The sequence below is a fragment of the Apus apus genome, chromosome 2, assembly GCF_020740795.1.
Source record: "Apus apus isolate bApuApu2 chromosome 2, bApuApu2.pri.cur, whole genome shotgun sequence".
NCBI lineage: Eukaryota > Metazoa > Chordata > Aves > Apodiformes > Apodidae > Apus > Apus apus.
Genome location: NC_067283.1, coordinates 25,666,638 through 25,688,558, shown reverse-complemented (window position 1 = coordinate 25,688,558; position 21,921 = coordinate 25,666,638). Strand labels below are relative to the sequence as shown.

General features: G+C 40.4%; 1 protein-coding gene across 7 annotated transcripts in view; it reads right to left on the bottom strand.

Annotated features, from left to right (window-relative positions):
- The window catches only part of DYNC1I1 (dynein cytoplasmic 1 intermediate chain 1), a 189,215-nt gene that overhangs the window by 150,951 nt on the left and 16,343 nt on the right, over positions 1 to 21,921 (bottom strand). For 2 of the 7 annotated variants that reach the window (XM_051610895.1, XM_051610896.1), the window contains exons 3-5: positions 19,982 to 20,096; positions 17,988 to 18,129; positions 62 to 121 (exon numbers count right to left, since the gene is read on the bottom strand). In XM_051610895.1, the coding sequence (XP_051466855.1) occupies positions 62 to 121; positions 17,988 to 18,129; positions 19,982 to 20,096 (317 nt within the window). The remainder of the gene's footprint in view (positions 1 to 61; positions 122 to 17,987; positions 18,130 to 19,981; positions 20,097 to 21,921) is intronic. The other 5 variants (XM_051610897.1, XM_051610899.1, XM_051610898.1 and 2 more) reach the window with 5 other exon arrangements.

The following is a 21,921-nucleotide window of genomic DNA, read 5'->3' as shown; positions in this document are numbered from 1 at the left end:
TTTTCAACATAATTCTTGCAAAGAAATGATAAACAAATAACAAAAAAGAGCTGACATATACCCAAGTTCAGAGTCAGACTGGAGCTGCAGCACTGAGGGGTCTGTGTCCCATTGCAAGGTCCTAGGGTGGTAATCAGCCGTGCAGCACAAAGGGGAGGGGAAAAAAAAGAACACACAGAATTAACTGAAAGGATGAACAAAACCCCATCTCATAAGTTACATGCATTACAGTAGTTACATTTATTGGATAAAAAGCTGGACATGAGCCACCAATATGCAGTTGCAGCCCAGAAGGCAAATGGCATCCTGGGCTGTATCAAGAGAAGTGTGGCCAGCAGATCTAGAGAGCTGATGCTGCCCCTCTACTCTGTCCTGAAGAGACCTCACCTGGAGTACTGCATCCAGCCCTGGAGCCTCCAACACAAGAAGGATGTGGACCTGTTGGAGTCTGTCCAGAGGAGGGACATGAAAATGATCTGAGGGCTGGAGCACCTCTCTTATGAAGACAGGCTGAGGAAGTTGGGTTTGTTCAGTTTGAAGAAGAGAAGGCTCTGGGGGGACCTTATAGTGACCTTCCAATACCTGAAAGGAGCCTATAAGAAGGCTGGGGAAGACCTGTTCGCAAGGGCATGTAACAATAGGACAAGGGTGATGGTTTTAAGCTAGAGAAGCGTAGATTTAGTTTGGACATTAGAAAAAAGTTCTTTAATATGAGGGTGGTGGATCACTGGAATAGGTGTGGAGGCCCATCCCTGGAGACATACAAGGTCAGGGTTGACAGGGCTCTGAGCAATCTATTCTAGTTAGAGAGTTAGAGATGTCCCTGCTTATTGTAGGGGGATTGGACTAAATGACCTTTAGAGGTCCTTTCCAACCCAAGAAATTCTACAACTCTATGATTCTGTGCTCCATGTCACGCTCAACCTCCAAGTGCAAAAGACAACCATAGTATATCAAACAAGGTCTGTATGTCAAACAAGGTTTGTATTGCCACACTGTGACAGGGCAGGCAACTTATTAAAATTAAACATTATTGGTAAACAAAGGAAAGAAGCTGGGTTTCCTTTCAGATATTGCATAATGCAACATTTTTTATTTATTTATTTTTCTGAAATATTTCTAAGTCTTTAACTATGGTTGAAGCATTCATAATAATCTGTCAAATCTGTAGGCACAACATATTGTAATTTTTTTTTTATTATAAGGTGGACTGAGCACTTGTCATGAACTCCAGTGAAGAGCAGAGCCCTTCACACACTCCTGAGTCTGACAGAAAGCCATCCCCCAACCAGTGCTCCAGGCACCATCACAGAGTGGATGCCAACAAATGGCACACTGACCCCAGCTCTGACAGATTCTGGGGGCATCTGGGACAAATAAACAAATTCTTCTTCTTTTCCTCCAGCTAAAATTCCTGAGGAACATGGGAATGACACATCTGGGAGAATGAGACCTATGATAGTCTCTTAATGGACTGCTGTCACATGGGACTGTCACCAAATGTATTAATGCTCCAGAGGTGTGGTCTAAAATACATTATTCCTTGCATTGCAGTGCAATTTGCCATGCTACTGTCTCTAAAATACTTTACAAACACTCACAGAGCCTTTCTTAAGTCCTGTGAAAGACTTATAATCCCTCAATTTAGAAATAAAGAAATCAATATACTGAGGCCAATACTCGTTCTCTGGCTTTTGAATTTACTTCAATTTTCCTCCCTTGGTAAGTCGTATCTTCTGTGCAAGAAAACTGGCCCACTCCATGATAGAAACAGGAATACAAGTTTGTCTCCCTAGCACCTTTCCTGTAGTATGAACACTCTATTATGTATTTCTCTCACTAGCAAAGGCTAAAGCAAAGCACTCCTTCAGTAAAGCGAGCAAGTCATGCAGACATGCTGGATAATGATAGTCTTCAAAACTAAAAACTCCCCTCATTTCTTCTGAATACACATTTTGAGGATACAGAGAAAATAATGTTACCAGGTTAAGCCATATAACCAGCCATGCCCAATTTACAGTATTTCTGCAGCAACAGCAGCCTCTGCCAATGAATCACTCTCATGAACTCACAAGTTACTGAATTAGGTTGGAAATAGATCTCTTAAAGTCATATAATTATACTACCTCCTGTACTTAGTAAACTCACCCAGTGTATTACTAATGTTAACTCACTCTCTGGAGAGACAGAGAAGAGCATGTGCTGCACTCTGTCATGTCAGAGTGAAAGAGAATCAATCTCAACACACTCTACACACAAAAAGAATGAAGAATCGCAATGCTAAGGTGCTTCCCCATGTAATATAAGGACTACTTATTATGATCCATAGTGATGTGTATTGGCATGGCAGACAGGAATACAGAAAGACTTCTCCAAAATGGAATTGTATTAGAAAAGGATCAGAGACAAAATTATAAAGGCTGAATGCCTAAATGAAACAAATTTTGATATCTGACACACTCAAGACAGCTCTTGAATGCCCAAAATATGAGAACAGCAACACCTATGGCTCTGGCCATTGTTTGTTACGTGCAGACCATACACATAGTGGTGACATGTTCTTCCCTTAAGTGCTTAATTATCTGGATTCTGACCTGAAGACTTCACCATTCTTGACATTGATAATGTACTTTTAATAGCAATTCTCCTTGCCTCCTGATTACACCTGTTTTCAGCAGTTTTAAGTGCATCTGCAATATGTTTCCTGGATTTGTGCTCCAAATGGTAATTGTTCTCTCTACATCACTGTGCTACCACTTGCAATAGATATCACTTGAAAAATACATAAGGAAGCAATTTGCTGTGTTCTCCTCTCAAGCTTGGCTGAGCAACGTTACCACAGAAAACAGGGCTGCAGGTAGCAAGATCTTCAGGTTTCAAGTCTCTTGCCCTAGAAGACACAGGATGCAAGTGGCCACACTCACATAGTGGAGGCTGGAGAGCACAGGGTATGACTAGGTATTTCAAGGAACAAACTGATGTGTCCTTTGCCTCTTCCTGGCACCTGAAGAATGTCTGTAGATCAAAATGAACGTGAGTGCACAGTAAAGATGTAATCTGGACCTGCAGTTTCCATGGCAATAGCACTGAAAAAGAAATAAATAGGTTCTTTGAGGATTAGCAACCGAAAGACGATGTTGAATAGCCTGTGTCCTCATCCAGACTGGGAAATTAAAGCTAGTCTGTTTGTGATGAGCAGACATAGCATATGTTATTGCTTGATCGTTTGGACAAGGATCACAATGATTGTTCTCCTGGGGACAGCTCTCAGCGGGGAGCACTGTGATATGCCACTGGATGTCGGTGAAAAAGCAGTGTCAAGCTTTGTCAAATCCAGTGCATGAGTTCTTCCTCCAGAGGTTTCTTCTTTTTCTTCTTCCTTCTTCATAAAAGAAAACTGCAATCAGCTTTTGGGCTTCCAGTCACCCAAAGACAGGGGCAGAGGCAGTAAAGTTCCAGAGCCCAAAAACAAGTGCTTGGCCCAGGAGAACTGCATTCAGGCACCAGTGCTGCCACTCTGAACTCTTACAGGTGGTGAGAGTTCCCCTAAAGGCAACCAGGGGATTTTGGCACAGGTCTAAGTTGAAGAGATATTAAATATTTTTCACCTTAACATTTTATTGGGAAAAAGAGACCTAAGCTTCAGACCTTGTAGTAGTGCTCCCTTGCACACTCCAGTCCTTCCACAAACCTTCTGCAAACCATCCAAGCTGAGCCTTCTCCTGCGAGTGCACACGGCGTGGAAAGGGTGCTGGGAAACTCACCCAGCAGGAGCAGCACAGCCAGGACTAATCCAGAGCAGGCCACTGCCACCTCCCTGACAGCACAGACGCTATTTTACCCAGAACTACCCAAAGAAGTTTCTTTCAAAGCTGGTTACTATGTAAGCCCCCCACAGAGGGACAAACAATAGCCCTGCTATCAATCTTCCTTCTACAGGTTTGGTGCTCGATGGCTGCCCTTGGCTGATCGTAGGACAAAAAGTGTAACTATTATCAAATAACAAATTGTTTTAAAGCAGCATGAAGGGAATAAGGGCTTTTAGATCTTGAACTAAGCAGACAAGGTACCAGTGTTATTACCTCTCTTTGATCTGCTTTCACTGTCTTCCTTTAGATAGGCATATTTTAGTGTCCTCTATTTGCTCTGTATTATGATCTCAAGAATCAATTTTTTTCTCTTGAATTTAGGACAGTATTAATGCTGGTGCTGCTTCAGCTCTTAGTACTGAAAAAGTACCAGACAATTTTAATACTATGGATCTTCTTTTTCCCCAGTGAGGGCAATCACCTGCAGAAAGAAACCAACACAAGGAGAAGACCTAGATATCATACATTTATTAAATGATTGGATGGTAAAGCAATTTGTTACATTTTTCTATTCTGAATCCATGTCCAAAGCATTAGGGAGATATTCAGAGCACAGTTTTAAGAGGACAGAGACCACTGTAAAATTTAAGGAGGGAGGTGATAAGGAATTTTAACAGAAGTATTCCCTTTTCCATATTATTATTATTATCATGGAAAACCAGGCACTCTGCCATCAGTTGCAATACCCTGTGGAACCTTCCTTCCAGAAGATTTTATTCTGATTGTGTAATGTCAATTATGGAGATTAAAAATGTGGAAAGGACTAAAATAAATACACCAAAAATAAAATATTTGAACTCTTTTGAAAAGTTCTCAGCCTCAGAATGCACTAATGAAGCAGTGAGTCTGTCATCCAAAACCATCTGGAATCCATGAGAACTTCTCAGCTGATTTAAGCAACTTTCTGGCCTCAGTGATAGCATATGAAAGACGTAAAGCATCAGTGCCTATACATATACTAATTAAATCACCATCATAACATTACGTTTAGTATCTGGACTCACAGTCAGATTGCAGTACAACTTGGCTCTGGTAAGTGCCCCAGTCCAACACTTTTCATTCAACCAATGTGCAACATGCTGGCAGCCTAGTTCTGACTGCTTCCCTGAAGCTAAAATCATATCCTCTTTCATCTGTTGCTGATGCTGCAGAACATGTGTTCTGCATGACTTACTATTTCTCCCTTCCCAGGTCAAGAGCAACCAGGCCTGAAAATCCACACTTTTGAAAGGCTGCTCACAGAAATAACAGCAAAGCCTGCTCTCCAAGGGCTTCTTGCAGGGCAGAAATCTCTTTGCAGCATTGCAAATCACACTCTCAAGTAGAACTGGAGGAAAGCAAACACTGTATTCTGGCATCTCCTATCACCAGGAGGTGTTATGCTTTCCAGACTAGGAGAAACCCATACTGACAGTGTACTAAGTCCTGAGGTATCTGCTGACTGAGATATCCATATATGTCCCTAATGAAACACCATTAGACCTGACAGGTCCCAAACCCAGCATCTTCCCTTGCAGCAACAGCAGCATCCTGAGATGACCCTTTGTTTGGGAAATAGCTATGTCCTCTTAACCCTAAAATAAAGAGAAGGAGTGTGCCATGACTCCTCAGATGAAGCTGCACTGAGGTTTCCAGAGATCAAAGGCCAATCCCATTAAGCAGATCATAGATTGTTACTGAAACAGAGAGACCAGAAATGAAGGATACCCACAGCGTATCAAGTCTCAAAGCACCTTTGCTTACCAGAGTAATGCTTCTAAAATGATACCAATCATACTAATCTCATTTTCACCACCTGGCTTAGTAGGAGGTCTTGACATCACAGTGGGTATTTATACTATCTTCAGGCACATAACAGAAGTGCTCCAGCAATTGAACATGACATCATGGGCTGTCTGCATTGAAACAGAAAGACAGGAGATTGCTCCATGTGGCAGTTCTGAGCACCCAACTTAGACTCCAACTGTAAGGAGGTTTTAGAGGTGGCTGTCCACAAAGCATGTGGGGGGAACAGCCCAATTAACTTGACTGGGTGACTTGGGAGTGTGAGTAAAGAAGATGGAGCAAGATTCGCCTTGGTAGTGCCCAGTGACAGGACAACAGGCAATGAACAAACTGAGAAAAGGAAATTCCACTTGAACATAAGAAAAATCTTCTTTATTGTGAGTGTAGTAAAACAATGGAACAGGTTTACCAGGGAGTTTGTGGAGTCTCCATCCTTTGGGAGACTCAAAACTCAACTGGACACAGATTGAGCAACCTGCTCTAGGTGACTCTGCTCTAAACAGGGGGGGGTGACTAGATGATCTCCAGAGATGTCTTCCAACCTCAGTCTCTCTTGGTTGTGTGATTCTGTGCTCCCCCTTTCATCTCCCTGCTAGCACTTAGTGAAGAGCCAAGGGGCTACCTGCCCTGACGGGACAGCTGAGAGCCTCAAGGTTCTGTCTGCTGCTCACTTTCTTTTATTCTAACTTCAAATGCAACCAGCAAATACGTGCATTAGAAAAAAAGAGTAAACAAAAAAAACCCCAGACTGCAAAAGAATAACAGGATTCTTGTTTTTCATTCTGATGCAAAGAGGAGCTTCGTGCTTAAAATGCAGGCCTGGATCACAGTTTCCAAAAGATTCAGAGTTGCTTATATTAAGAACTGTGCACCTGCACGTGAATGATATCCTGAAAAACAGGTTCCACCCAACTCACACAATCTTAAAAATAACAACTTACAAGATATGTGACCTATTTTAAATACAATACAGTGCTTGAGATGTGTTAAAATCACTTATTTCAATATGATACCAAATAGTCTTCAAATTGTTATCCAGTATTATCTGCAAGTTCTATATGTTATATATTGTGTATATAGATTTTTTTTGTCTGCTCTTTCAAGGTCTATATATTGCCAGAATTAATTTAAGGCTGCATAACTATTTAGCTACACAATTTTCAAGAGTTCTACCTACTCTGTTGTGTCACTTTTTCCAAAGCTCCTACTTGACTGCTGATTAATGAAAAAAATCTGAACTAGGAGACTGTTGGTGAGAAAATACTGCAGATATTTTAAAAGATATATGTGTATAGATAAGCTGTTTCACTTTATTACTTTAATCCTAGATTTTTAAAATCTTAATTTTCTCCACTATAATTTTCATTTTCTGGGTTTTTTTTGTACATAAAGTGTCCCTCCAAAACAAAACACATCAAGAAAAAGAAGATTAAAAGCTATTTGCCAGAGTTGGAAAAGTACCACTTGCCTCAATTGATACTTTGCATTGAAGCCACTATTCTGCTGCCATCTGTGCTCTGTTCTGCAGATCTGTTCCACACTGAAGGGGTTGGCAAAAGAAAAATACCTTCCTTGTGCTACTCGTTTTCTGAGGCACATTATAAGCAAGATGACTATCAGCAGTTAGGGAGGATTTGTGTCTCTCAACAAGACTCTCACTTGTGCTTGTAGAGAGCAGTGTGCTCTGACTTCACCATTGGTTTTTCTGTTTGAAGCTGGGCTGCGAATCATATAATGAAATGCCATAATATGTTCAGTGAGCAAGGAGTTTGACACCACTGATGGAGCACAGCCAGATATTGCATTTGCATTTACACTTCCAAGCAGACTGACACCTTTGACTTCCAGTCTTCCTCATTAAAAAGACCAACTATGACCTCCCTGAGAGCAGAGCACTATCTTTCAGCTGCCTGGCAACCGTAACAGCCCTTCTCAGAAGGGCAGGAGTTAAAATACTTTGGCTTTTTTTTAAAGGAATTTTTATAAAAAATCCTGGACAAATAACATTTGAAACACATGTATATTTCAAAATTCTTTTTAAGTCAAGGCTATGCTGCTGGATACATTTAATAATTTTCAAAATCCACTCGGCTTTTAAATCAGAATGAACAATTACGGCATGCCTTTAATTGTAAGGACATATCACAGGACCAGCACCTTGTTGATTCCCATTTCACAGAATTCCACTAATCAAACCAGCAGTTAAATTCACCCCATCAGCAGAACTTACTTGGTATATTACATTGTCCTTTATTTCAGGTCTACATTACAGAATATAGTCTCCTGTCAACATAATTAACCTTGTCATTCTCACAATTTATATGCTATAGCTACAGAAAACTTAGTCTGCAAATTTACACTGGTTTACCAGGAGGGTCACTGGGCGGCAGGCTGGATCTGAGAGGACAGAAGGTCAAATAGTCAGAAGCTTCTGCTGAGCCTACGAATTGACCCAGATTCACAGTAAGTGCTGGATAGCATGAACGTTCATTTTGGAAGTGGAATAATAAAAACATGTTCAGGAAGGGGAAGGCACAAGTTGTTTTCTTTTTGTAGCAAAGCCTGAAATTTTTATTTTAAAACAGTATTTTAATACTTTTTTTTTTTATGCCAAGAGTAAGTCTGCAAAACAAAGAAAGAACTTGGTGGGAGTTTTACATGTTATCTGCAGAATTTACATTAGGACTTTTTGATCCAGAGACCATGGATATGCATATAAGGGAAGTCTTCTCATAACCTTCAAGGGGTTTGGGATAGAGTCACATAAAAGGCGGTTATATTTTTTAGTTAAACCTAGGAAGGACAACCCACAGCTCTTCAAGTTGGAACATACAATTTTTAGGTCTGGTATTATTCAGCTGAAGAAGAAAGTGAAAGATTTAATAAAATTTTCTCTGTGCCTTTAGTGCTAAATCCAGTAACTACTAGCTGGAAGGAGAGTTGATGTTCTTCTTTCTTTATACTGATATTTAATATATATATAATTTTGTGCTAACACACTTATCTATGTGTATGAGTAGAAAGAGCAAAATTGTTCCAGAAGAGGATGAGTTTTTCGCTACATCTTAGTTGAAACAAGAGCTCATAGTATAAGAGTTATCAAAATGTCAAAATTTCTAACATGAGCAGACAAAATGTCAAGTTTTCATGACTCAATTATCTGACTTTTAACAGGCCAACTCAGAAATTGCATTCTGATTTTGAATTACTAAAGTAAATAATGCAACTAAGAAATTCTGAGTTAAAATCAGTTTTACATGGAAAACTAAAAGGTTTTGCTTATGAAAAATCTAATTAGGCATGTTTAGACTGTTTCAAAACTCCTCGAAAAAAATAAAACAGATAAAATGATCTGGGGATTTAGCAAGATCTTTCCAGTGGCAGCAAGTCCAACTCTACGGACTTGAAGAAAATTCCTAAAAAATCAGTTCCTGAAATAGCTATCCAGAGCCTCTTTTTATTTTTTTCAGATGAAGCATTAAATTCTGAATGGGGGTATTCTGAAGGGCTTTTCAATAAGCTAGCAAAGGACAAAACATCTACATGCGCAAACTATACCAGTTTAATAGGAAGTGATCTCAAACCATTTAATTAAATCAAGATGAAATTCTGCCCTACAGAAGTGTTTAAGCCAAGCTGGCCTTAGCAAGTTAAGTTGTTTTGTTTTAAGAGGACTAGTGTTTTAGTCCCCAGAATCATCTGACTGTCTGACTAAATATATTCATGATATGCCTGGAAATAACTACAGAGAAGTAACTACAGCTGGGCTGATAACCGAAATGGTTAAGCAGGGGCATTATACATTAATATTTTCTTCTGGATGCAGCTGAGGCTCAGGTTTCCAAGGCATTTTACAAAGCACCCTGGGAATGGCAATCTTTCTTTCTCCTTTAATTTACAGCATGGAGATGCTTGCTAATGAGAAAAATAATCAAAGATCTGGAGGACTGAACTGTATCCATCCTTCAGGAATGAAAGCATGAAAATCCTTAATGATGCCACAGGCTCACATGCTAAAAGGATTGCAGATGATTCTAATTAATACAGACCACTCTGACTTTGTAAATGGCGTGCACTGAAAAACACTCCCTACTTTCTAGGTCACACATACAGACACTTGAAAATGACTGCCAAATAGTCCCTAAGGTGTCTGCTGATGTTTACAGGGGGGGAAAAAATTGGCAGGGAGAGGCTTCAGATATCTAGGGATACATAAAATGAATATAAAGGAAAAAGATTGCGGCCCTTCTTGGGCAGGCACAGAGGAAGGAAAAGACTGCAAGAAACCTGCCTTCCTCCAGCCTCATACACTAAGGTATGCAGAGCAAGCCATGATGTGTGCAAGCAGCTCAACGCAGCCGCTCACGCTGCACAGCCCACTCCCTGTGGAAGGAGGACCTCCCAGCCCTCTTACTGTCCTGTGAAAGGGCTGGGAGTGGGAAGTAGGAGAGATCTGCAGCGTCCCTTTGAAAAGCAGGAGAGTTCCTAGAGCAAAGACAGCTGAGGGAGCCAGAGTCCCCCCAGGCAAGGGGAGGAGACCAGCAGTGACACTCCTTCACAGATGCCAGAAGGATTCAGGTCAAGAAGGCTGAAGGCACAATTTGGCCTCTAACACTGTTTGGATCTGTAAGATAAAACACGTGTGCCAAGAGATCCTGATGATGGTGTCATGGTAAATTATATGGGGTGTCTATGTCTGCCTCACCATGTAATGGCAAACATCCCAGACTAAGGCAAACCCCACCAAACCAAAGTGGCAATGCCAGCATCCCACAGGGTATCCCATCTGCCGCTAGTCACCAAGCAAACACTTATTTTTGACTGTCCACTGTGAAAGGCTCATGTCTGCACTACACAATGGCCCCTAAAGTTAAACCCCCTCTTTTTTCTGAATAAAACAACCATTCAAGGGAAGTTTGCCATGAAGTAATTATTTTCCCTTGGTCTTTCCTGTAGCTCCTTTTGAGTCTTTACATTGTTCCATGTTTCCCTTTGGCTCAACCCATTTATGAAACACATATGCCATTAAAACAGCCATTTAAAAGCCATTTTGTACATATAAACTCTTCATTAAAAAAACACCATAATTTTTTTAAAATCTGCTACTAATAACACTTATGGCTGTTGCTCCTGAGGCAATACAACACGGGCCCATTTGTGCTGGTTGCATCTGAAGAAGCGTCCCTGTCATTTGTGAACGCAGTAACACAACAAAATGCTGGCAATGCAAAGCTGGATGGCAGTGACCAAACAGCATAATGGCACAGAACCTGTGAAATGCATTCATTAATGATAAATTAGCTAGGCTCTAGGCAATACAGTTATGTTAGCAGTGGGTTTAGCAGATCTTAGAGAAACCTGGTTTTGGAAATGTCTACAAGAGATGTTTTCTGCAGCTAAAGAGAAGACAGGAAATATGCTTCATGGACTGTAAAAGAAAATCTACTATAATAATCTAACCTTCCCATATAAATTAAACAGAGACCTGGATCTACCTCCTTCCTTTTCCTTCTATATCTGCCTAATTGAACAGCAAAGCAGACATTTAAAAGGGAGAATGGCATTCTGATACCCTTTCTTCAGCTTGTCAATGTGTTTTATTACTGTACTAGGTAAGAAGCTGTTTAAAAATAAAAGTAAAAATAAAAGCTGAGCTTTTTCAGGCAAAAAGCCTGTAAGGCACAAAACCTAAAGACTAGTGACATTTAGATGCACTCATAAGAGACTGGCAAACAATATTTCTGATTTTAAATATTATGTGGTAAGTACACACTTCTTAACTAGAGATGCCTTTTTTTTTTTTTGACATGACTGTCAGCGAGCAAGATTAAATACAAAACTGTAAAAGGATAAATAAAATAATGACCTCCTCTGACCCACTTGGTGCCTAGATGCTCCAGGGCTACCTCCTTCCTTTTGATTGTATATCCGAGAAACAAGAAATATTTGTGTTTGAGGGTCAGGCAGGAAGCAATGCAGGATTAACAAAAGCCTTTGTGTTTGAGTATTGCATTATAAAGCAGAACACCTAATAACTACACAAAAATGACTAAATAATATGCTGCAGGGAAAAAGGATTGGAATTACGTCTTTCTCCCTTTACCAGCCCAATATAAACTGAGGGTGGACATCAACAAAGTGAAAAGAAACATATTCTAATGTATTTTTTTCTACTTTATATATGCTTTTATATAAATGGCTCAAAGTGGCCATTGGTAGATAGAAGCAACTCAGAATCACATCTGATGAAAGTCTACATGAATGCAGACTGATGTTGCCAGCAAGCTTCAAAAGAAAATGCTAGAGAAGAAAACATGCTCTTCACTCTCTACCACTAAGGACATCCAACCTAATGTGACAGCTGCTACTGTGTTCTCTGGAATACAACTGGGAACACAGAGTTCACAGTAACTGCAAGATGAACTGACACAGCGGACAAAAAATTATGCAGCCAAAGCCAGAGGTGGTTCTGCTTCTCAGAGAAAAGTCCTCCAGCATTGAGCACAGCTGTTCTACTTCTAGGATTGCTCATGTATTTTATTTTAAATTAAAACACTGTAGTGATTATGAGGCAATCAGGATTCCAGAGTGGTCTAACAGCACATTACTGCTACAAAACCTTTTTGAGAAATCTGATTTCCCCTTACTTTTTCTTTTATTTGTTATCTAATGCTATGTTCAAACTCATTCTCGCTGGAGCTGTCATTAAATATTTACAACTTCATCTAAATAAGGACTAACCCTGCATTACTGCAAGTAAACCTCACACACTGAAGGAAGCTAACCAATTTCAGTGCATCAAACACATCTCAAAACCAGCAATATCATGGAATGACAACATAATTCAGGCAAGAACCATTTAAGGTAAGTATTAGGTAGTGTCCTAATCCAAGTAAGAACAGTAATTACAGATGAATAGCTGTAGCCAGGCAAACCCACCAAAAACAATGGACTGTGAGAGAAACGGTATGAAACAATCCATGTTGCATTATTTTACAGCACATATAACACCGCTTTGAAGCAGTCGCCCTCTGAAAGAAGCTTCCACAAGATGAACGATGCTTCTTATCATCTTTGTGTTTAAGGGAGCCCATAAAATTATCAGGTAACTAAACATATTCAAAATAGCTAAGTTTAAAAGCAAAAGAGCACAGATGAAGCTGCTGCAGAAAGAACGGCAACCATTAACCTTTACACATCCAAGACAGCTGAGCCCGGTGCAGTTTTCCGAGCAGATGGCAGGTGGGAAACCTTATAGGCAGCCTAATGGGATTCTCATGTTCCAGTACAAAATGCACGCAAGGAAGTGCCACATGCCAACTACTGTAAGGTGAAAAAGCTGGGAACATACAGAAACACTGAAGGATACAAGCTAAAAATGGACTGCACATATAAATCATGCCTTGGTCCACAAATGCAACTCCTCCAAGCATGCAATACAGACACCCTGCGGATAATACAAGAATACATACACATGCAGGCTTTCCCTAGCACATAAAAGCTGCCCAGCCGTGGAGGAACATCCTTGCAGCACAGATACATTCCTGGTATCTTATGTTAACATGCAAACTTCAGTGCTCTGGCTCTACCTGTGACAGGAGACTGGGGCTCTTCCAGAGAGCTGGCTCAGCCCACAAGATCTGGTATTGCACTGCCTGGCTCTGGAGCCCTGCACAAGGTCTATCCTTGAGTACTCTCCCAGGTGACACCAACATGCAGTTTATGGCTGTGAGTGCTGAGAAGATGAGATTTATTAATGTCTAAGGTATGTTGAGTAGTAAAGCATGCCTCTCCATAGACATTGTTTCACAGCAGTTGTACTATAATAGCTAGCATCCTCTCTGGCACATTAAGGTAGCCAAAGTTCAGAGTATCTGCTAAGGAAGGCTGAGATGCAAACAGTTCTCACAAAGAAGCTTCATACTAATAGACCCAAAGAGGCCAGTTTGTGTTTCACACCACGCTACAGCAGAGGAGCTCTTGGCAAAAGCCTTTACCTCAGCCCCTTTTTCACAACATTTATCAAATTTGGTTAGCTGAAATCTACGCTTCAGTTGAGTCATGTCTCAATACATCATAGAATCACAGAATCATGGAATCATTAAGGTTGGAAAAGACCTTGAAGATCATCAAGTCCAACCATCAGCCCTATGCCCCTGTGAACACTAAACCATCTCACAAAACACCATGTCTAACCGTTTTTTGAACAATTTCAAGGAAAGTGCCTCCACCACCTCCCTAGGCAGCCTGTTCCAATGCCTCACCACTCTTTCAGTGAATAAATTTTTCCTTATATCCAGTCTGAACCTTCCCTGGCTCAACCTGACCCCATTTCCCATTGTCCTGTCACTAGTCACTAGGGAGAAAAGGCCAACACCTGCCTCACTACAACCTCCTTTCAGGTAGTTGTAGAGAGCAATGACACAATTTCCTAAAAGAAAAGCTCTGTGAACCCATCTATCCACAGACAAGTGTCTGTCCAGGGTGTGACGTAATTTTCCTGTCCTACCTGTGTAGCACAAGCAACACAGCCATCAGAAAAACATAGTGGGGTTTGCAAACAAAGTGGAGAAAGGCAAGTTGACCACTGTGCAACAACAGGTCTCTAATTAATTGTTCAGAGCAGCCTGATAACTAAGAGCAGCACATACCATACCTATTTCTTAACCCCACAGTTACGGTAAGATCTTTGAGAATCAAATAATAACATGTCTCTGCCCACCCAGAACTGATCCCCAAAATAACCTAAAAAAAAAGAAAAAGAAAAAGAAGTTGACTCTCCTGTCCAACTGAAAGCATTCAAATAAAACTGCCAGCAGTTTCCAGTAGTTCCAGTCATCTAACATCTGCTCATTCCTACAGTTCCTGTAATGGCTCAGGGGGAAGCTAGAACACTTCTGAAACCTAGTCCTATCCCTAGCGAAAAGGCTATGACAAATAGCAGTGTTGGTACTAAGGATCAAGCAGGCAAAAACCCCACAGAAACCCGAGCTGCAAAGGAGAGAACTAGTTCCATAATTTAGTGCTGTTACACAGTTTCCTCCACACCTTCTAATAAGCTTAATGGCATCAAGGAAAAGACAGCATTGCTTTAGCTATTGTGCTGGAGATAATGGACAATGGTCCAGAAGGGACCTTTGTGACCATGCAGCTCTTCTTCCCATGCAACAAAACAGCCACACAACTTGTCTGAATTAATTATTATTTGACCAATCATCTGCCTGTTGGGCAGGCACATTACCCTGAATGAACAATGCCCAGGGGCAGAAGGTCCAATAGATTCTTTTGGTAAATTGCTTCAATGACCAATTTGTCTCTCCATTAAAATTTTACAAAGATTTTCTGGTTTTACATTTGTCCAGCTTCAATGTCAAACAATTTGCTGCTCTTCCACATAGCCTGCTGGAGTCCTTTTGCTCCCCGTATAATTGTTGCACTTGGTGACCACGTTACCAGTTAGTTTTCATCTTGCAAAGTAAAACTGATTGAGGTCTGTGGTTCCAGGATAACAACTACTTAACGCTGTCCAAACTCTCCAGTTTACTAATTGCGCTTCCTGAAAAGCAGATGTCAGAAACCTGGATTTCTGGCTAAACTACGTTCACCATTCTGTAGGAAACCACAGGTGCCCGCCAATCAAAACATACCTCAGATACACTTGGTGATATTGCAACCAATTGATTAAGTCTGACAACTATGAGAAGTGCTAACAATTCCCAGAATTATTAACTCAATCTAGCTCTGCACCAGAAACTGTCGCCTTAATAGGAATGTATTAAGATCTCTTACCTTCTTCAAAGCTTTCAACAGGGCTTCTCTTCTCTAGTGAACCAAAATCTATGACTTCACAGCTTTTTTTTTTTTTTTTTTTTTTTTTTTAATATCCATATCTTCCTCTGGAGAAGACTTCAGCAATGATTAATCAGACTGCATGCAGGATTTCTGCCAGCCTGGGTAAGCTTGTTATCTCTGCAACAGTGTTTGCAGCAACAATGGCAGACCCTGATCCCCAAGACTGGGGCATTAGCAGCTTTGGAACTAATCTGCTCTTGTCTAATGCCTGTGCTCAGTCTACTGTGAAACACCAAATTTGCAGCAGAATGGGGAAAAGGGGAAGCTGTTATGAGAGGGGATTCAGGAAAAGTGCCCTTATCATAGTGTGAAATGGAAGGATACATTTAAATGAAGCAGAGTAAACTTGCATATGCAGATAAACAGGCATAAATATATGCAGTAGTCAAATTGAGCCAAAAATATAGTCTTCGCATCTCCCAGAGAGAAAGCAGTGGAGGTGATTTCCTGCTTTTTACCTGTTGTGACGACCGATCTACCAACATTTTGCTCTCCAGTCTTGACTGCTCTATTGAACATGCACGCTTGAGTGTACTTGTTCACACATCCACAAACTGAGCACATCTACCTGCACCCAGAGACAAACTAATTGCCTCCCAGTACAATCCACAGGTTACAGATTCCCCAGAGCCTGGACCAGACATCATCAAATTTCCACCATAAGAAACCCGTCGCTCCAGACAAACACCCTGTCCTGGTTTGAGCTAGTAAAGAGAGCTCTCTAAACAAAAAAAAATAAATCGGTACAAGGAAAATTGGCTTAATCCCAGCTTATAGCAGGACACACCTGCAAGTGGCCTCCCTAGCACACAACACAGCCCCTTCAACACCCGAGAGGATGGCAAGCAAACTGTCTTAGAACAAACATAGTCTTAGAATTCCCACTGTGTTCCTAGTATGGCCACAAAAAGCCAGAATATGGATCCAAAACAAAAGCCCACAATGCAGTGCATCAGGAGCTTTGAAGAGGAGAACAAACTGCATTCTACTCTGTTAGGACATGTGGTAACATGCTTGCTGCTGACAGATATTTGAAGTGCTAGCATAGGTCAGAGTAAATAAATTCTTCCAAGTGCATCTCACTATCTTAACATAAAAAATGTTACACTATTTAGGTTCAGATGAAAACCGAGAATTTAGATGTCTCCAGCCAACACTGTCATAGCTTCATGCAGGACTGAGGGAAATAACATTATCCTGAACAGCAGGTTATGCTTTGCTTCAAACCAATTTTTTTATTCTCAACGTACTTTGATTTGCTGAAGTCTACTGCATTTATCTGTGAATGCAGCATTACACTATATTCTGTGTTTTGAACAGGCATATCTTACAGGCTATGGCTTTCCTACCTAACAAACTCCATTTCTTCTAAAGGCTAGATGTGGGAGAAGGGCTGGGCAGATTGCAGCAGCAGCTGAGCAACCTCCATATCCTAATGGACAGGTGTCCGTATCCAGCTGAAGTGGGACACTATCATTTCAGCTAACAGAAACGTGGGTTTTCTAAGCAGAAGGCTGGTGTGGTGACCTGAAGCTCTGTAACATTTGTGTTGACATCTGTAGATGTCATCTGTATGGTGTCTACTCCTGACAGTTGTCAACTGCAGAGAAATCACTGTGTTCTTGAGCCATTAGCACAGTCCTGGCCCTGGGATTTGGATGAGTGGGAAGCTCAACTTTATGTTGAATTAATTTGATATGAAGAGACCTAGTAGGATGCATTGTTTCACATTTCTCAAAATACAGAGTATAGTTGCTGGGACCTCTTCTAACTTGAACATATGCTATTAGCATCCTCCTTCTTTCTTTTCTACTTCAGAACAGGAAGTACTTTGGGATTGCCACTTCCATTTCCTGTTTCAGCCATACTAACAAAGATAAGAAGGTTGCTCTTGTGCCCATCCCTGACACACACTCCATCACTCTCTTCCATCAAGAACAGAGCTGCTTCCCTCCCATTCTGCCCAAAACTCCGATTCCAAGGCAGAATTGCCTGTTTTTCTAGAAGTTCTTCCCTGCCACTGTCCATGGCATACACTGCAATGAGCAGCCACACAAGAACCCATGGCAGGCTGGAGTTATGCCTCGGAGGACTTCAAAGGGGACTGGTTATGTGAACAAAGGTAACTCACATGAGTGACAGGTTGTACCACTGAACACTGCCCTCTGTTTTTAGTGTATATCCACACAGAATTAACAGCTTTCTGTGGGCCATTTTAGAAGCATAAATTCAGCTCTTGCTTCCAGTATGAGGTGTGGGGCTCACAGCATAAGGTCTGCTTGCTGCATGCATTTATTTACCTCATATCTGAGACCCGTCTTACTGGATGGCAAAAGACAGTGGAAAATGCAGAAGCAAAAGTACACATTAGATACAGCACGTTCTCAGATACAGAAACAAAGGTAAAAATGGGAAAGTAAGAGCCAAGTGAAGAAAAAGAAAAAAGAACATATATTCAAAGCTATTGACTCTGTGTCTTACCTTCCTATGGGTCCCAGATCTCCCGAATCCTGGCTGCCTGCGTCACTGGGTGTGCTCACTGATTTCGAAGAGGGAGACATAGGGGTTGGGACTAAATAATGAAAATAACAGGTATCCCATGTTAACACATGCAGCGACTGCACTGATGAAGAGCAGTGTCAGATAAATCAAAACCAATGGAGCAAAATGATAGTCGATGAATGAGTAGGAGAGTTTGAAATGGTGAAAGCAAATAAGGAAGGAAAGAAAAAGAAAAGGAAGAGAGTCAAGTGAATTTTAAGTCTTTTGGAAGTGTTAAAACTGACATGAATTTAGACAGGACTGAAAGCCCAATGGGGATCTAATCAATGGAGGAGATATCTGTGGAAATAAAACAGCACTTGTTTTCTTGGGTGTAGTTTAAAGTTAACTTGCAAAAGATTTTAAAAGTTTGAAGAAGTATCACGGGCTTGTCTTGTCAAAAAACTAAGTGAACTCTTCTGGTAAAGTCATGTAGGCAATAGAACAAGCATACTTTTCAAATTTTGAATTTAAATCAAAAGCCAGTGTCCATTAGATACGGTCTAAGGCTGCAGTGTGGCTATGACATAAAAAATAAAAGCTCAGTAAGGAAATCCAGCTAAGTTAAAATCATTTCCCAAAGATGGTGAGAATACATATTAGTTTGTTCAGCGATCATATTTTCTTAAGTAATTTAAGTCATAGAAAGTTTCCATTTCAGGTGGGACATGATTTCAACACTCAAGGAAGATTTTTCCTTGGTTTAGATGATATTTGCCCCAAGTTCTAGAAATTACTTTCTCTTTGGTTTGCCAGGGCTTTTGAAGCATATTACATGCAAAGGCAGTTCTGTTTCCTGAAACAGGAAAGGAAGTTCATAGCTCAAGGTCAGCCTGAGTTAAAGCTCTTCAGCAAGGAAATAATAAAAAGTAAATAAAAAGTAAAATTATCCTGATTTCTTTTTAAATGGTTTCTCAAAAATATTTCAAATGCAGGGATGGCTCCAGTCAAGATTTAATGCAAGTTTTCTTCAAAGCAGTCACATTGAATAAACACAAAAAAGCATTTAATGCAGGAGCAAAGTTTTCCATTTGGCTTAAATCATGTGCATTTCCTTTTATAGATTTAATGGAGTAAAACTTCAAACTATTTTGTTATGCTCTATAATGTATAATGACAGACCTGTCAACAGATTTGAATTTTCCATGTGGTCAAACATTTAATGCAGATTCTCACTGGAGACTGTCACAGAATGCTGTCACTGCAGCATGAAAAGTGAATTCATTTTCATCACAGCCCTTTGGCAGGTTACAGGTATGTTGTGGCTCTTTATGCCACGCAATAAGTGAGACAGAACTTAATCAAGGTAACCAGTATTCAGATACTATAAACTTTGCCTCATGTATTTTTAAACTGAGGACTTCAGATTCTTGAACTGAAAAATCAAAAACAAAAAAGAGGTTGAGGACATGAAGCCAGATCTAAAATCTACAATAATGATCTGATGATAAGGTTTTTGCTAGTTGTGGTTTGTCTTTTTATTTCTCCTCTCCAGTTTCACTCGATTGCAAAATAAAATCAATGGGAGTTCTCACATGACTATACTCCTCCTTCCTGAGCAAATGCTTAATCTGAATTTTTGAAACAAAACTTGGGGTTAATGAAATACAGCATTTATATTATTCTGTGGGTCATCAGATAGATGTGAGAGACGACAAAACAGTCCATCAGAAAAGAAATCACTGCTGTTATGCAAAACCAACCTGCATTACATTCACAAAAATTTCTTGAAGAAATGAAACAGATGTTTTTGGCAATGACAAGTACTCAAAATGCCATGAGCTGGTATATGCAAATGGTATGGCAGGCATCCAAACAGAAGAGTTCACTTCACTAATACAGCCACAAATCAAAAAAGCCAAGCATGCTTTAATAGAAAGAATGCATTCATTGTGGCAGAGCTGAATGCTTTACAGTGTGCTTCTCTTAAATACCTAGAGGTGGTTCTGGGGAAATACCAATGCTCTGTAACAAAGCTTCTGTCTCTCTTCTTTTGCGGTCTAGGTCAGAATCTTCCTGAGTTGGCTCCTTCTTCTGCTGTAGATCAGCCTGAGTTAAAACAAAACAAAATAGAGAAGTTTCATCCACATATAATCGGCTGTAGCAATTCAGTGTTCGGAAAATATTTCTATGCACCACTGCTTAGGCAAACTTTGACATTCACTTAGATACATTTAGATAATTTATACCTGAGACCTTTTATACTCTAGTTACCAGTAAAAATATTTTTCCCTGAATGCCTGGGAAAACTGATCTTTGCAAGTATATTTGCAAGGATTTTTACAGTACACTGATGGACTTCTTGTCTCTCACTCATCAGATGCAATTATTCAACTAATGTAAAAGCTGACAACAGAATAACAGATATCATTACCCAGAATAAAAGTGGCCCTTCCTACGTATTCAAGGATCAAAAAATAAAAATTCCATTGGACTTCAGGGATGTAGCTTAAGGGCCTGCATTTGGCCCGAAGCAATTGTTGGCAATAAAAATACCTTCTCATAAACGTCAACATCAAACAGGAGCAAAGGGAAAGACTAATGTGTCTAAAATAGAATTTTGGCATCCCTAGGCACTGACACCCAAAACTAATGATCCACAAGACCCCTCCCAAGCAGACGAGGAAATTGAACCCATGTTCCACTTTATAGTCTAGTGCAATAACCAGTAATGCAAGTAGAACAAAATACACATGGTGGTGTCTATGATTTTATCACATCTTAAATACCCAGCATAGCTCTTACAGAGAATGGCACCATCTGCCTCTACACTTTGGATTGTAAGGTTGCTTCTAAATTGACTAAATTTAACCTCCACACAGGGAGGTTTTCCTTCTGCCTAAACCAGAGTGTGGGACACTGAGTGCCTCAGCCTGGGGTTTATATTAGTGCAGGCACAACAGAAAACCTTGAAGTTCAGAAGCATCCCCACATTCTCCAGTTTGGACATGGCCGGGATGCAGAAGAATATTGCTTTTACAGACAACAACAAAATACAGGCATACTCCTGTGCTCAGCTATTCCCATAAGCAAGCCTGAAGTATCTCATAGCATGCAGGGCTGTAGACAACTCTTCTGCACTGGTGTCCATGGCTAAGCACCTAAGCTAATGTTAGCCTTCACTCCTGGAGGCCACTGGGCACAACAGTATATCCTATTTATGGTACCACTGTCAGGCACCGTGGCATAATCTGTAGAGCTGGGTGTCCTGAGCTGGATCTGGCTATCAGGGCCAGTGGAAAGTTCCAACCACCACAAGATCTCCACAAGGCATAAAATCAGAGGCAGGGGACAAAGGAAAGGATTTAACAGCTTTCTCAAACAATTAGCTTGGCTCCCTTCCCTCTAAATTCATTAACAGGCTAGTAATGAACACTGAAAATGTTAACTTTTAAAGTTGTGCTTACAGACGACTTGGGGGGGAAAGGGGAGTGCTGCTAAGAGTGCACAAGACTGGCCAAAATGAAAAAAAGATGAAAAAGACAGCCAAAACAGGAATGCTGATTTCTTGGATCACATCACATTTCCACAGTAATTCCATGAAATTAATGTACAATATTAAAGTGTCAGTTTAAAAGGAAACCAGTTATTAGTAAAGGATAACAGGTGCTTTACACTACGGTAAGTGTTGACATTTGAAGGAAAGGAAACATAATCACTTAATGCTTCTCTGACTTTGCATGAAAATGAATATCCACTCCCTGTCAATTCTCACCTCTATTCCACTAAGTGACTGAATAAAAAGAAATACAAATCCCTTAATGAAAAACCTAATGCACATTGTCAAGGACAAATAAACTAATATGTCAATCAAACTTTAGCAGAAACTGAAAGATGCACCCATGCCAGAAGATGAAAATGCAATTGCAATTAT